The 14035-nt window shown below is 40.7% G+C and overlaps 1 protein-coding gene across 1 annotated transcript in view; it reads left to right on the top strand.

Moving 5' to 3' along the window:
• LOC148819376 (inactive serine protease PAMR1-like) overlaps positions 1–13084 on the top strand; it is a 32414-nt gene extending 19330 nt beyond the window's left edge. Inside the window, exons 5-13 of the mRNA XM_088934710.1 lie at positions 1590–1807; positions 2281–2388; positions 5349–5519; positions 6990–7181; positions 8147–8338; positions 9008–9074; positions 9929–10164; positions 11292–11587; positions 12222–13084. Coding sequence (XP_088790836.1) covers positions 1590–1807; positions 2281–2388; positions 5349–5519; positions 6990–7181; positions 8147–8338; positions 9008–9074; positions 9929–10164; positions 11292–11587; positions 12222–12761 — 2020 coding nt within the window. The 3' untranslated portion in view covers positions 12762–13084. The remainder of the gene's footprint in view (positions 1–1589; positions 1808–2280; positions 2389–5348; positions 5520–6989; positions 7182–8146; positions 8339–9007; positions 9075–9928; positions 10165–11291; positions 11588–12221) is intronic.
• Positions 13085–14035: the final 951 nt, after the last annotated feature.

Below are 14035 nucleotides of genomic sequence, written 5' to 3'. Positions count from 1 at the left end.
TAAAAACAAGCAGCCTAAGTACAGGAATCAAATATTTATAAGCATTTTGTTCCCACAAAAAGGAGGAAATTAAAATAAATGCTTCGCACTTTTTTAATCAATAAATGAGTCATGAATGGTTATTTTTAATATGAGATTATTGAACCAACTGTCTGGCTTAGTTAACATGAAAACAATACATCACTGTAATAAATCATATTTATCACGACAAAGTGCTGAAGTTACTTAGCATTGGTTGCAAATTGGCAGAGTTAATAATCTTCTTTTGTGTTTCTTGATTTGTTTTTAAGGGGAATATTTCATGCTCTGTTGCCAGATCACTACAATATCTTTTGAATGTTAGTAAATAGTACATGGATGTTGTTTGGATTTGTCTGAAATTTTATTTTTACGAGAAAAATGTTACTGTATCCAAAGAGTTACACATTTTTTTTATTCTGTCTTTTGTTGTTTTTCTCAGCACACAATACAAACTTTTCTTTTGTGCTTCCTTAATGACACTGAAGTTATTATTCTATGTCTAGTGATGATTTAAGAGTTAAGAGTGGAGCTCAGTAAAACCACCTACCCAAACGTTTTAGTGTCAGTGTTGTGTTGTGAAAGTTGCAATTTTCGGTTGTCAACTAGGGGTTTTGCAACCTCCTGGCATGTGAACAACACAGATAAAACAACATGAATGAATTCTCCAAAATCTTACACAGTACACAGAAACAACCTCGTAGATCTTTGTGCCATTGCTACAGTGTCCATTTTATATACTGTAACCAGACCCCTAGGAAATGTAAAGAATTCAGTACAGAGTACTTCACACCAAATGACTACTTTTAAACATTTCCAAACTGTGAACTAGTTATCTTAATACAATACTGGATTCAGGTTGATCTCATGTATATAAAAACAGATACTGTTTTAATCTTTTCTTGGAGGAAGAACTCTAAGGTTTTTGCCTGTGTGCTGGTTACTATAGCATCTAGCAGACTGAGAGTAGAGAACTGCTCCTAGCAATGCTAGTGCCCACTACACAGCTAGGAGAACTGCAGAACTGGGGTAAAATACCTCACTCAGGAGTAGTGTCAGCAGGTAGGACCCGAACAGCATACCCACTACTCTATGATGTTTCCTGCTTTTAAGTGAACCACAATATAACAGTATAACAGTTTAATAATGTATCACAATATAACATGTTTTGCCAGCATTATCCAATATCTGAATTGCTTGATATAATATGCTTTTTCCTCTTCTAAAAGGACATCTGTTCCTTTATTTTTTTGCATGCTGTAATTTAAGAAATTTTAGAAATGACCTTTTGTAACTGATGAATCCCACCAGCATATTTTGGATAGGGAATAGGCTTTCTGAGTACATGCTGTGGTAACCCTAAGCATAACAGTGATGAAGAATAGCAGTTCTGAAGACAATTGTTAGAGAATGCCTTTCCAAGTCCTATGAAGTTTTAAGGTATTTGCTTGCAGTACAATCAATACAATCAATCTATAGTGCTAATATTCTAGTGGTTTAAAATCTTAATTTCGTTCATCATAGTTATAGTTTCTACTGTGCAAAGCTCAGTCTTACACTCCTTCCCTCAGGTTTCTAATGCTCAGCCTGGAGTACGACTACAGCTGTCGCTATGACTACGTGGAGGTGCGGGATGGCGACAGTGTGGACTCACGTGTGATTGGACGGTTCTGTGGGAACGAGAGACCTGCTCCCATCAGGAGCTCTGGCAGCTCCCTTCACATTCTCTTCGTCTCAGATGGCTATAAAAGCTTTGATGGGTTTTTCGCCACTTTTGAAGAGAGCTCAGGTAACTGTAACAGGATTTTATATCAGTTTTAACCTGTGATCGTTCTGCGTCTTGTACTGTACTTCATCTTAGTCACCTGTCTTTTGGAAGAACAAATAATGCTACAATATTCCTGCTTTATTTATATTTTAAAGTTACCCAAGATTCAGTTCAACAGACTGCATTTTACAACGACAAAGAAGAGACAGGGCCTGTGATATTTCCCTTATTTTTGCACAGCAGATTACTTATTAGGAAGAATACTATGTCTTTAGTTGTTTATATACTGTTTAATGTACAGTAAATAATACAGTAGATGGCAATAATTTTAGTCAGTATCTCAACAAACCTTTCATACTCTTCAACTGCTTTTATTCTCTAAAGTAATCTGTTAGTCCAGATCAGACCCACTCCAGTCCTTACAGCCTTGACGTTCTCTGCAAGCCAGTCTTCCCAGCCCCGACCATCTTCCTATTTCCCATTTCCATCTGCAGCCTGCAGCTCCTCCCCTTGTCTCCATGATGGCACCTGCCTCCTGGACACAACTGACTCGTATCGATGTGCCTGTTTGGGTGGCTACACTGGCAGACACTGTGAAAACAGTGAGTGATACTCCTACCTTTTCTCATGTCTACTTGTTACTGAATGAGAATATGATCAGAACAACCCTTTCCCTCACCCACATGGAGTCTGTCTGTTCGACTTAGGATGCTGTCTAGGCAGCTGGTAACACAGAAATGGAACAGGATTGCATAAACCATTGGTACTGTGCTATTCCTGCAAATTATTTTTGATAAAAAAAGTTTAAATTCTCAGGAGGCCTCTTAAAAGCACCACTCAGAGGTTAAATGAATAGCTTCTTATATTTAAAATAAAACAATGGCAAAAAAGTTTAATTTTCCATCCCCTGTTCGGTTTTGTTGTGTGGCCAACAAAAGACTCTTTGATTTATAGTTTTAGCCCCATGAATCTGCATCTGGTTACTGTCTGGTGTGTGTACCTCTCTACTGGAAGGATACACTTACCTGGATTTGGCAGGAGACAGCAGAGGAGGCTGTAACTGGATCCTGCTGGCTCTTACAATGACCCTTGTATACTGTACCTTATTCTCCATGTGGCAAGTGACAGCAAGTTATATGCATCATCTTTTAAAAGAATGAACAATACAGGTAGTTATTTAAACAGTTAAGTCTGTAATTATGGCCATTAGTGGAATAGAGTCACACTGTAGTGGTTATTTAATATGCTAAGGTTTAACATGGCTGGTCTGACACTTAAGATACAGTTGTAGGATATAAGAATTCCAGATTGGCTCCCTACGCAATTAGATTACTATAGTATATTTGTAGAAATTATATCTTTCCCGCTGAGTTATGTATTGCAATCATTTGGATTATACTGTATGAAACAAAGTAAATGTTTGATTCCTTCAAAAAGTATTAACCTCTGCCAATAATATCACATTTTGATTAATTAAATGTAAGGTGAATCTTTGTTAAACGAACATTTCCATTCAAAACTGTAAGCATCAAACACTGAACACTGTTACAGTATACAGGTATGTGAAGGCTGTTTAAGGTTCTCAAAACCTGAAAAGAAGACATACAAAGCGAAAGTTACTGATTGCATAGGTACTAAGCCCCTTAGGTCAATACTGTTTAATGTGATAACCCTAGGGGCTATGGTCTACTAAATCTCTTTATGAAGTTAAGTCTTACTTACCTTTCAGGCCTGTTATGAACACTACTGCCATAACAGTCTAGGGAATGCACAAGTTGTTTATAATGTGGTGCCCACCAGTGACTTTTACCAGCACCTTTAAAGACACCAAAGATGAGAAGCAGATGTCTTTGTGAGTGATGCCAGACTTGTTGCACTGTGGTGGAGAATCAATTCAGACCTGAGTCATTAGAAAGATTTTTAATAGGCTCTATGTTTTATTTCTCTTAATGAAGTGCTAAAACTCTCATTACATCTCTGTTTCCAAGCCCTGTCTGCCTCTCAAGCTCTCAAGAAATAAACCCTTTATTCTTTCCCTTTAACAAATACTTATCTATAAAAGGTGAACCAAAATCTGTCTGATATAAGCTGGTCTGTTCATAAATGCTGCATAACTGCAAAATAATTTACTGGCAATTGGAAAGAGATTTTGCTGCTATTTGATTAATTCTAACTGTTAATGCTTCTAACTGTCCTGCTCAAGTATTGAGCTAAGTTCCTGTGTGACTCATCATATATAATTCTGCACTTTCTTGTATGGATGTGTCCTGTATTCTTGAGATTGTTGGGTTAAAACAAGGTTATGCTACAGATAATAATGTGTCAGAACCTCCCAGGGTGCAGTGCTTAATTGGCACAGTGAATTATTGGTGTTATCTGTTCTCTTTGAATTATGGGCTTGCAGTGCAACAGTCAGCTATGGACATCTACCCCAAATATGTCCATTCGTCGTGGTACCTCGTCAAATCCATGAAGCACCAGAAACCTTTACTGTTCCTTACCAGTGAACCAGCGTTCAACTTGGCAAAGATAACACTGATAAATAAGTGAACCTATAGTTTAATAAGTTTTAATAAGCACCACTTAGTAAACATCATTAGTTGCTTCATAAGCACAAGAGCAGGATTGTTAAAAGGATAAATTCATAAACAAGTCAGGCCAACTCACAGTCACTCAGTAGTTTTCCCTTTAGCTTCTACTTAAGCCCTGAACCAGGCCTATAGCAGGTCTATACTTCCCAAGATATTGCAAACATTTTAAGGGCACATCATTGCAGGTGGAAATTGTCCCTGGGTTCTGAGAAAACACAAATGTTGATCTTAGTTGGATTTAGGGGTTAAGTAAAATTCTGGGTACAAATCATTTCTAACTACTCTTAAAGAGAGGGAAAATATTGGTCTGTATCATTGCTTCACAACCGTCACATGCAATGGGCTGATTTACTTTCCTGGTTTTGTCACTTCACACACTGTACTTCTCTCTGGGAAAGCTTCACCCTTGGTATTGCCTTAACAGCGCTGGGAGCACTACTGATTTTTACTAGCTAATTAAGTCTATTAAGTCTATTACCGGTCAGAGTGGCTGGAGAACCTCTACTAAGGTTGAGGCCACAATCACCTTGTGTTTCCTTCACCACAGGCAGTCACTTGTCTATGATTTCACATTATTTTAAGTTACAAGATTTACATCATTGTGTGCAAAGACAAACAGCCTGTCTTACTGTGCCAGATTTGCTTTGCATCCATTTTCTCAGAGTTAAAACCTCATTCTCAATAATTAGAAACCAGTTACAATCTCCTTGTGGCCATTTACTGTACTCTCAAACCTGAGAAAGGTGATGTTTTATTCATATTTTACCATTATGGAAAACCTGTTTCTAGTGGAGCCACTATGTTATAAAACCCTTCAAGGTCAAGTTTGCTACAAGTGGATTTGCTACAATTTATTCGAAACTAAAAGTACAGCCACCTTGTGCTGTAGACCTGTCAGGATCATGTTATGCAGTGATGCTGGTCTTGTGTGAGTAATAAAGTGGATTTTTTTGGAATATCTGAACTGTCAGTGGTGATGTGCAGGAGCCCCCTGGTGCCAGTCCATGGAGCGAGGGAGGGCGATGACCTTCGGTTTGGTGCACATGTCACCTTTCGCTGTGACCCTGGCTTCACATTAAAAGGCCCCCGCAAGGTCACCTGCCAGCTGGATGGCACCTGGAGTGCCCCCTCACCTCAGTGTGGTAAGAACAAGAGGCTCTTCAGAGAAGCAAGAGGAGAGCTTCAGGCTCAGCTCTACAAGAGGTAGAGCTCTAGAGCCCCAGTCTGGAGGATCATCTGTCCAGCGGGGCTCTTAGAAGCTCAGGCTCACATAGCCCTTAACTGGGGTGTTTTATTCATTTAGATCTTCTAGTTTGGTGTTTGAGAATTTTTCAATGTCAACAAACTGGATTTATGACTCATACAGTATAAAAGAGCTTATAAATAACCCACCAGTTCATTACAACTCTATTTTAAAACTGGGGTATTCATGACTCTTACAGATACCGTTACTTATTAAACACTAAAGGGGTGGCATTTATATTAAAAGAAGGTTTTGCAGCAAAATGTATTTTTTCTACAATTCACCTGATTTATGTGTCTATAACTCAAGGAGAGGGAGCCTGGCAGCAGTAGGAAGTAGTGTCAAGCAGCTGTCAGTAAAACGTCAGTAAAAGCATTCTTTTCTGATGCTACTGTAAAGGTGAAGAAGAGATATCTCTCAGTATTGTCTGGGCATATCTTTTTAATGATTCGTCAAAGATCTTTGTGATTCTGTGCATTACTATTGAACTCTTTTTAAATTCAGTAGTCTTTTTTGAAAAAAAGTTTCATTCATACAGTATTGTTGCCAAGATGTAGGAAATGATATTTAGTCTATATTCAGAATATTTAATACATTTTCGCTATTTATGAGATGTCTAAACAAATGTAATGTGCTACCAGCTAATGACATACAGACAGAAGTGGAAATATTCTCTTTCACACAATACCAATGTTCACATTCTTGGTTCTGGCATGAGCTTAGCTGCCTACATTCCACACAGAAATAATACACCTCAATTTGGGCTTCACTGAAATCCATTTCTTGGTAGTGGATTGATGTTCATTTCTAGTCTTGTCTAATTTATACTGAAGACAATTAAAAGGGCTTTAGGAAACAAATAGTCAAAAAAAGGGCTTCAATTACCCTGAGTAATTAAAGCTCAGATAGAATGAAACCCGGAAGTCAAAGGGTGTCCCCAGGAGAATGAATGAGAAAACTTTGATTCATAGAGAGAGACTGAAATTAATGCAAATAGCTGCTGGCACTAGTTTTCATCCTCTCGCAGGGAAGCTTGCACAGCTGGCAGCTTCCTGAAATTTACCACAGTTTATTAGAATGAACAGAAGCCAAAGTTCCCTGGAACAGTACTTTCTAAGAGTGCCTCTTAGCTTCTGTTGGTAAACTTTTCTCATGATTTTCCAGGAGGAACTACTCATGATCTAATGTTTGGCATTAACTGTTTTGCTGGCAATTCCCAAGTAGATTTGTTACTGAGGCTGAGAGATCTTATTATCAATGGAATTCCGAATTGCTGTTTGTTTGATGTTTTTCACTCAGACAGCAGAATATGAGAAGTTTGTGCTACACAATGAACTCAAAGTTTCCCCACAACTTGTCTTCATTCCAGTGCCTGAGGAGAAGCAGTGTGCCGAACCAGGGAAGCCCTCAAATGGCAATTATCTGCTGGTCTACGGCCCAGGAGATGTGCTAATAGCTGTGCAATATTTCTGCAACAGTCGCTACACTCTGAGTGGCAACCCTCAACAAACATGCCAGCCAAATGGCACATGGAGTGGCACACAGCCCAAGTGTGTCAAAGGTAGGGTCTCTAGTGGCAGTACTGTATTATTACAGTGATAGTTATACAAAATATACTGTATGCTTGGTAAGAGTCTGTAAGCAATATCAAACCTTTAATGTACATGCTATTCTATAACCAGGTGAGAAAGGCACTAGAGGTACTAGTATATACCTAGTATGTAGTAGGCATGTAGTATAGGAGCAATTAACTAGACACACAGGTACCCAGCAGGTGTGGTGGTGACTACCCCAGTAGAAACCCAGGCTATGTTTTAGGTCTCCTTGAATTTCCAGTTTGCAAGAGTAAGGAACACTTTAAGTTTTAAGTTGGCTGAAATAGGGAGAATGGGGAACTTTGGAATGAAAGTATGAACACTCCTGCAGCCATCCTTGTCAAATACAAACCTGGTTGAAGTTTATATTACACCTTTAACCCAAAGGAAACCCTCCACCACATACTAGGAATCCGCATGACAGCTAAAATATTGATTTAGTGAAGGTCTTGGATAAAATAACTTCCACGGGACAAAAATACAGTTTAAACAATTAATTCATCCTTGTACGGTCTCTGGTGGAAATTAAGAGTCCTTGCATCCACCAGGAACAAGAACCAAGAACCAAGAATCAAGAACCACCATAAGATATTGATCCAAAGGCCTTTTGCAAGCATCTTTCAGTAGCATTGCAGTACTATATATCATCTGTCACAACATGTAGAAGTAGGTGATTGTACAGACCTTCAACGTTTTTGCATAGAAGAAGCTCATATTGCCTGTAAACACATTAAACCTATGCCACCTATCCATATTTTCCTTGGTAGGTTTGAACATTCTTTTGGCTATTTACAGTATGTGGAGATCTTTCAGGGCTTTACCTAATTCAATTTCCATGGTCTTCTCTGTACATATTTATAGTGACTTTGCCATGAAAGGTCTACTAATTAAAGTTCTTTTTTTTTTTGTCTGCCTGCCTCTTTGTACTCAGTGCCTGAGAAGATACAGTGTGCTGAACCAGGAAGGCTCTACAATGGCTACTACATCCTAACATCAGGCTCAGGGGACAGCCCTGACACTGTCGAGTTTTTCTGTAACAACTCCTATGCCTTGAGTGGTAGTGCCCAGCGGACTTGTCAGCCAGATGGCACATGGAGTGGCAAGCAGCCCCAGTGTGTCAAAGGTACAGTATCCCTCTGGTAGCTGATTAATGGTCAGATTTTCTACTCATTTGATTAGAACATGGTCCTGCAGTATGTTCATAAGAACACTCTTAAAAACTTTGGCCAGTGAAAATACATTAATAGATTTGGGCTGTCTTGATGGTATAAAGAGTGTCCCTTATTAACTTATTAATGGTCTAAAGCCCTTATAGCAGCTCACATTGGTATAGAGGGTAATGCCTCTGTTCATTAGTATGTTGGAGGTTGGACTAAGTCAGTCACTGTCACTCGCTGACTGGAAGTTCACAATGAACAGTTCCTAACCTGCCCAGATTTGACAGCCAGTCACAGTCTGACAACATCTATGAGACCTTGAGACACAATACTTCGTCAAGATACACTAAATAGGGAGAGATGGTCTGGGCAGGAGTGCAGGTGTGTGCCCGGCGATGTACTGACGTCCCGCCCAGCGTGTCTCCTGCATTGCGCCTGTCGCTTGGAGGGATAGGACCTGACTCCCCCATGACGCTGTGCTGGATAAAGCAGTTGGAAAATGGATGGGTGGATAAAGAATTAAATAAAAAAAATAAAGATACATACAGCAAAAATTGAGCAAAGTGTATGCATGTATTACATAGTAAGTATTAATTAAGGAACGTTGACCATTTCTATGTGTCTTGTGTTCACAGCCTGTCGGGAGCCCAAGGTGTCTGACATGGTGAGACAGAAGGTTCTGCCTCCTGCAACTCAATCCAGGTAAGTGTCACACCCTGTCTGTCAGTATCCCATTCAAGGTATCATGTTTCACAGGGCTAGACCTCTGTGGAATTGGGTTAATCTGAGGTTGTGATCAGAGTAATGGTGTGTAGGTTTGATACGCATGTTCCCCTGTTGCCCCTGGTTTTCAGTAGGGGATTGAACTGGCCAGTGAAGATTAAGTCTGTTCTATAATGCTAATTTCAGTTATTGCCCACCACTGATTGAGGCCATTCACTTCCTAGTTTTTTACCCATTGAATGATTATCAATCAAACTAGTCTTGAAGTGCATCTTTCAATAAAATCAAATCACTCAATTTGTTTTAAAGAGACATTTTTTTAGTTACTGCCGTGATTATTTTAAAGACTAAGAAGTGTGCTTAAACACAGTGCTATGCATCACTATGTTCCACTGCAAGTATTTGACTATAGTACCTGTCCTTTTTATTGTTCATTAATCTGACATTTTTAACTTGGATGTAAACCATGCACACCTAAAGTAACATATTGCATTTCTGTATGACTTTGTCCTTGAGGCTGCTATTGGCATGATATAACTACAGAGGCACCCTTCTCCAAATCTCAGTACAATGTCAGAGCATCTTAACATTTTTCAGCTGGGAGTGATGACAGATGCTGTAGAGGTTGTATCACTGCTGCACGAATACAGGATGACATTCTGAAAGACATTGCATTGGATTTTAATTTTAATAAGATTAAACAAATTAGGGTGTAGTCTGCATTAATAAAGTCAAAGGCACATTACTTAAGCAACAGGTAATGTGTTGTTGTATTAAATTGTAGTTTTTGCAAACCCCTACATACTGTAAACAAGTCTTTCTTCTGTTCTCAGGACGACTCCAGTACACAGGCTATACTACTCTTCCTCTGCACTGGGGAAGCTCTACAATGTGGTCTCCCCCACCAAACCCCCTCCTGCCCCAGTGGAGCTGCCCCCTGGCTATCACCACCTGCATTCCCAGTTGCAGTACGAGTGTGCCTCCCCATTCTACCAGCACACTGGCAGTGCCCGTCGCACATGTCTGAAGACTGGCAAGTGGAGTGGGCGCCACGTGATCTGCCTGCCAGGTAAGGACAGCATGCTGTCATGCTGTGGGTTTATTCAACGTTCATTAGACATGCTCATTCACCAGAGAGAGTCCGCTGTAGAAAATGGCCACAAGTCAGTTCATTGCCTTTTTTATTTATCCATTCACCCCTCTGCGGAGGAGCTGGAGCCTATCCCAGCAAGCAACAGGTACAAGGCCGGATATGGCCTGGATGGGATGCCTGTCCGTTACAGCAGATTGCACAAAAACACACACTCACACCAGGGCCAAGTGTGCACCAGAAGCCAGTGAACCTGCCAGGATGTCTTTGGACTGCGGGATGAAACAGGAGCACCTGGAGGGAAGGCACGTGAACACAGGGCGAACATACAGAAAGAACCACAGGACTTGAACCCAGAGCCCAGTGCTGCGAGGCAGCAATGCTAACCACTGTGCATGTTATTTTCTTTAGCTGGGACCACAAAAATACAAATAAAACTTAAATCATATCATACCCAGAGCCAAGTTAAGCATCTCAGAGAAATCCTACAAATATTCTTCAACCAATTTGTTTTAGAGGCACTTAAAGCACCATCAGAGCAAGTACACATAGTTATCCATTTGCAATGTGTACTAGATATATATATATCACTTGTGAGCACTTTTATTTCTTCATACAATACAGTAATCTAACAGAAAGTTTTTACGGCCATCATAAAGTTGTGTATTCTGTGAGGTGTTTGCAAGTTTAACTGTATTTGTGTGTGTTTTTTCTAAGTGCACTACTTTAATCCCACCTCCTTACAACATGTTGGCTATGAGCCATGGTCATTGGTGTCCCTGGACAGTCCCTGTGTGCGGTAGCATGCCCAATGATGGACTGGCATCCTGCCAAGGGTACAGTCCTCCCCTGTGTCCAGTGCTTCTGGAATAGGCTCCGGTTTGCCAAGCTGCCTACCAGGAATGAGTGTTTTTTTAATAAGAGATGGATAGGATCTGCTGGGTCACTGGGTACATTTATACAGTCCTACAGTGAATACAATACAGTATATTGTAAACACAGATCAACTAAAAACCTACATTTTGAGTTAATAAAACATTAGTATCAGTATCGTCTTAATGTCAGGATCTGTACACCCCAGCTTAGCCCTCTCTTCTCCCCTGCAGTTTGTGGCAAACTCCCGGCCTTCAATGAGAAGAAGCTCTCTGAAACGCGCTGGCCCTGGCATGCGGCTATTTACCGGCGCACCGATGGGGCCTCGAAGATCAAGCCAGAGAGCGAGGGAGCCTGGCAGCTCATCTGCAGCGGGGCGCTGGTTAACCAGCGCAGTGTGGTTGTGGCCGCACACTGTGTGACCGACTTGGGCAAAGTGCATGTGCTGAAGGCCGCCGACATCAAGGTGGTAGTGGGCAAACACTACCGCAGTGATGCCAAAGAGCCGAAGAGCCAGCAGCACCTCAGAGTAAGTCTAACCATTCCATATTTACTGAGACAAGGCAAGTCAGTGTGTATTTGAGACAATCTCAGTTGCCTTTGGATTTCCGTTTGCATTGCAAACCAATTGTCTCTCAGCTTGCGGAGGCCAGATTCCCTTACATCCTAATCCTGGCAGGGATGCCACTATACTAGTAGGACAGTTCTAGAATTTCTTAGACATTTTATAGCCATTACCCAGCTGGTGGAACTCAGTCACTTTTTAACCTGATCTTTGACTTTACCCATGATGAAGAAGCTACTCCTGAATGTCTTCTTGTGCCAACTCCATCAGAGGCCTCCATATTGATCCAAAAGGTTCCACTGTGTAGAAAGTTATTATAGATGCTTTTGTAGACTTTTATTATAAAGAACACTTAGAGGTGTAAATAAATATGACCTCTTTTTCCAGAATTCAGTTAACAATTAATGACAAATATGACTTTGCTCTGTGCAATGCTACAATGTAACATACTGTATTTACTATTTTAAGAAATAATTATCCAGTCCAACTCATTGTGTTATATGTTTTATGTTTCTCTTCCATTATGAGTATGAATACATTTAATAGATACAGTAAATCTATAATTTTTTATTTTATTTTTTGTTACCTGGACTTCCAGGTCTCTGCTATTCTTGTTCATCCCAATTACGATCCATTGGTCCTGGACTCAGACATGGCCATGCTCAAACTGCTGGACAAGGCCCAGATCAACGAGAGGGTGCTGCCCATCTGCCTGCCCAGTGCCCAGGGAGGAGAGATCACAGCTCTGCAGGGCTACGTGATGGGCTGGCCCATCCTTCCTGAGCCCGGCACCCGTGACAACGAGACCACGCGCGTGGGGACCATGGAGCTGGCCGATGTGGTGTTGTGCGAAAGTCAGTACGCCCAAAACGGGCTGCTGGTCAGCATCACCGACAACATGTTCTGTGCCAGGGAGCACCCCCAGGGCTTCTCCAACATTTGCCCCTCTGAAACAGGTGGCATTGCAGTATTGCCTTCTTCCTCTTCCGGCCTTGAAGGCCAAGGGGACTCCAGGGTGGTGTGGCGCCTCCTGGGGCTGGTGAGCTGGGGCTACGACCAAGCCTGCAGCCCCAGTCTCTACACAGTCTACACTCGAGCAGCCAACTTCAAAGACTGGATAGAGAGGAACATGAAGTAGGTCTTTTCTTTGGGTTTTGGCAAAAAGAAAACACTGGATATCTGCCTCCATAGATCTTCAAGACCAACAACTTCTCTTGTTGGGTAGAAAGCCTGTCTGAAGACTTCCAATATGTTGTATATTTCCTGCTTTTATTTGAGTCAAAAGACTTCTTGTGTTATAACTGGGGAATGGGGGTTGGATACCACAGCGAAAATCCCACTGTGTTGGACTGACAAACACTTCTGGGAAATTACATGTCAGTTTCAGGGAATTCTGTCTTCACTCTGTGCTCCATGTTCTTATGTTTTACAAAAAATAATAAATAAGAAAACATAAACAAACTGAATGCCTGTAAATTAAAACTACATCCGGTACATTTTCAGAGGAAAATATTAGCTCTGGAAAGCTTCCACTAAAGTCTTGCTTAAGACTTCCACACACAGCGTAAGGGATCATTTTTAAGGATATAACCAGTCTAAGACTGATGACAAATGTGTTAGACTCCTCAGAGGGAGGGAAAGGACTCCCCAGGTTATGGATCTCTAGAGGGTAGTGGCTTCACTAAGGTTTAGTAAGAAAATAGTCACAAGGCCAAGGGTACACATGCAATCTTACAAAAAAAAGTTTCTTTGCAGTTTATTTGCAGTTTAATTGTCAGTGAATGTTGACAAGGATACTCCTTTGTATGTTCTTTGATCTGTATCATCCCTGTAGGAGGGTGAATGCTTTCAACACTGGGTAACCTTAAGTCAACAATGCCAATTAGATCACTTCTAAGCACATTGTTCTCCACCAATATTTCATATTCGACTCAGTTCTGTAACATTTGCTTTAGTGTCATTGTTTTATGATTAAATACCTACTTGTACTATGTTAAGGGTTTTTACTTGGAAATTGTAAATACATTGTGATGTATTATTGTAATAAAATATCACTGATGTGCTACACTGTACAAAAAGCAGTCATTTATAAAATTTGCTATTTGTCATTTATAAATATTACTATTTGAGGAGCGGAGGTCAAATCCATGTTGAAAAGTGAAAAGAAAGAAGCTGTGTTTCTGCTGCGAAGCCTCTTTGTGTGTGCAGGGAAATGAGGTTACACTGGGGTGTGTGAAAACTGGTACCAGATTTGGACCTCCAGTACGAGAGGCGGATTCTGGGTTAAATATGGATGGCAGCTTTAGTAGATTCTGCTCCCCACCCCCCTCTGACTGTTTCTGCTGCAGTCTACAGTACCTTGTCATCTACTAGAGTTTTGATCTGTTTGCTATCCCTTTGCTTGTTCCCTGG

The sequence above is a fragment of the Atractosteus spatula genome, chromosome 16 (genome assembly GCF_055471065.1).
Source record: "Atractosteus spatula isolate fAtrSpa1 chromosome 16, fAtrSpa1.hap1, whole genome shotgun sequence".
Classification (NCBI taxonomy): Eukaryota; Metazoa; Chordata; class Actinopteri; order Semionotiformes; family Lepisosteidae; genus Atractosteus; species Atractosteus spatula.
The sequence above is the reverse complement of the archived record's forward strand: the minus strand, read 5'-3'. Positions and strand labels throughout refer to the sequence as shown.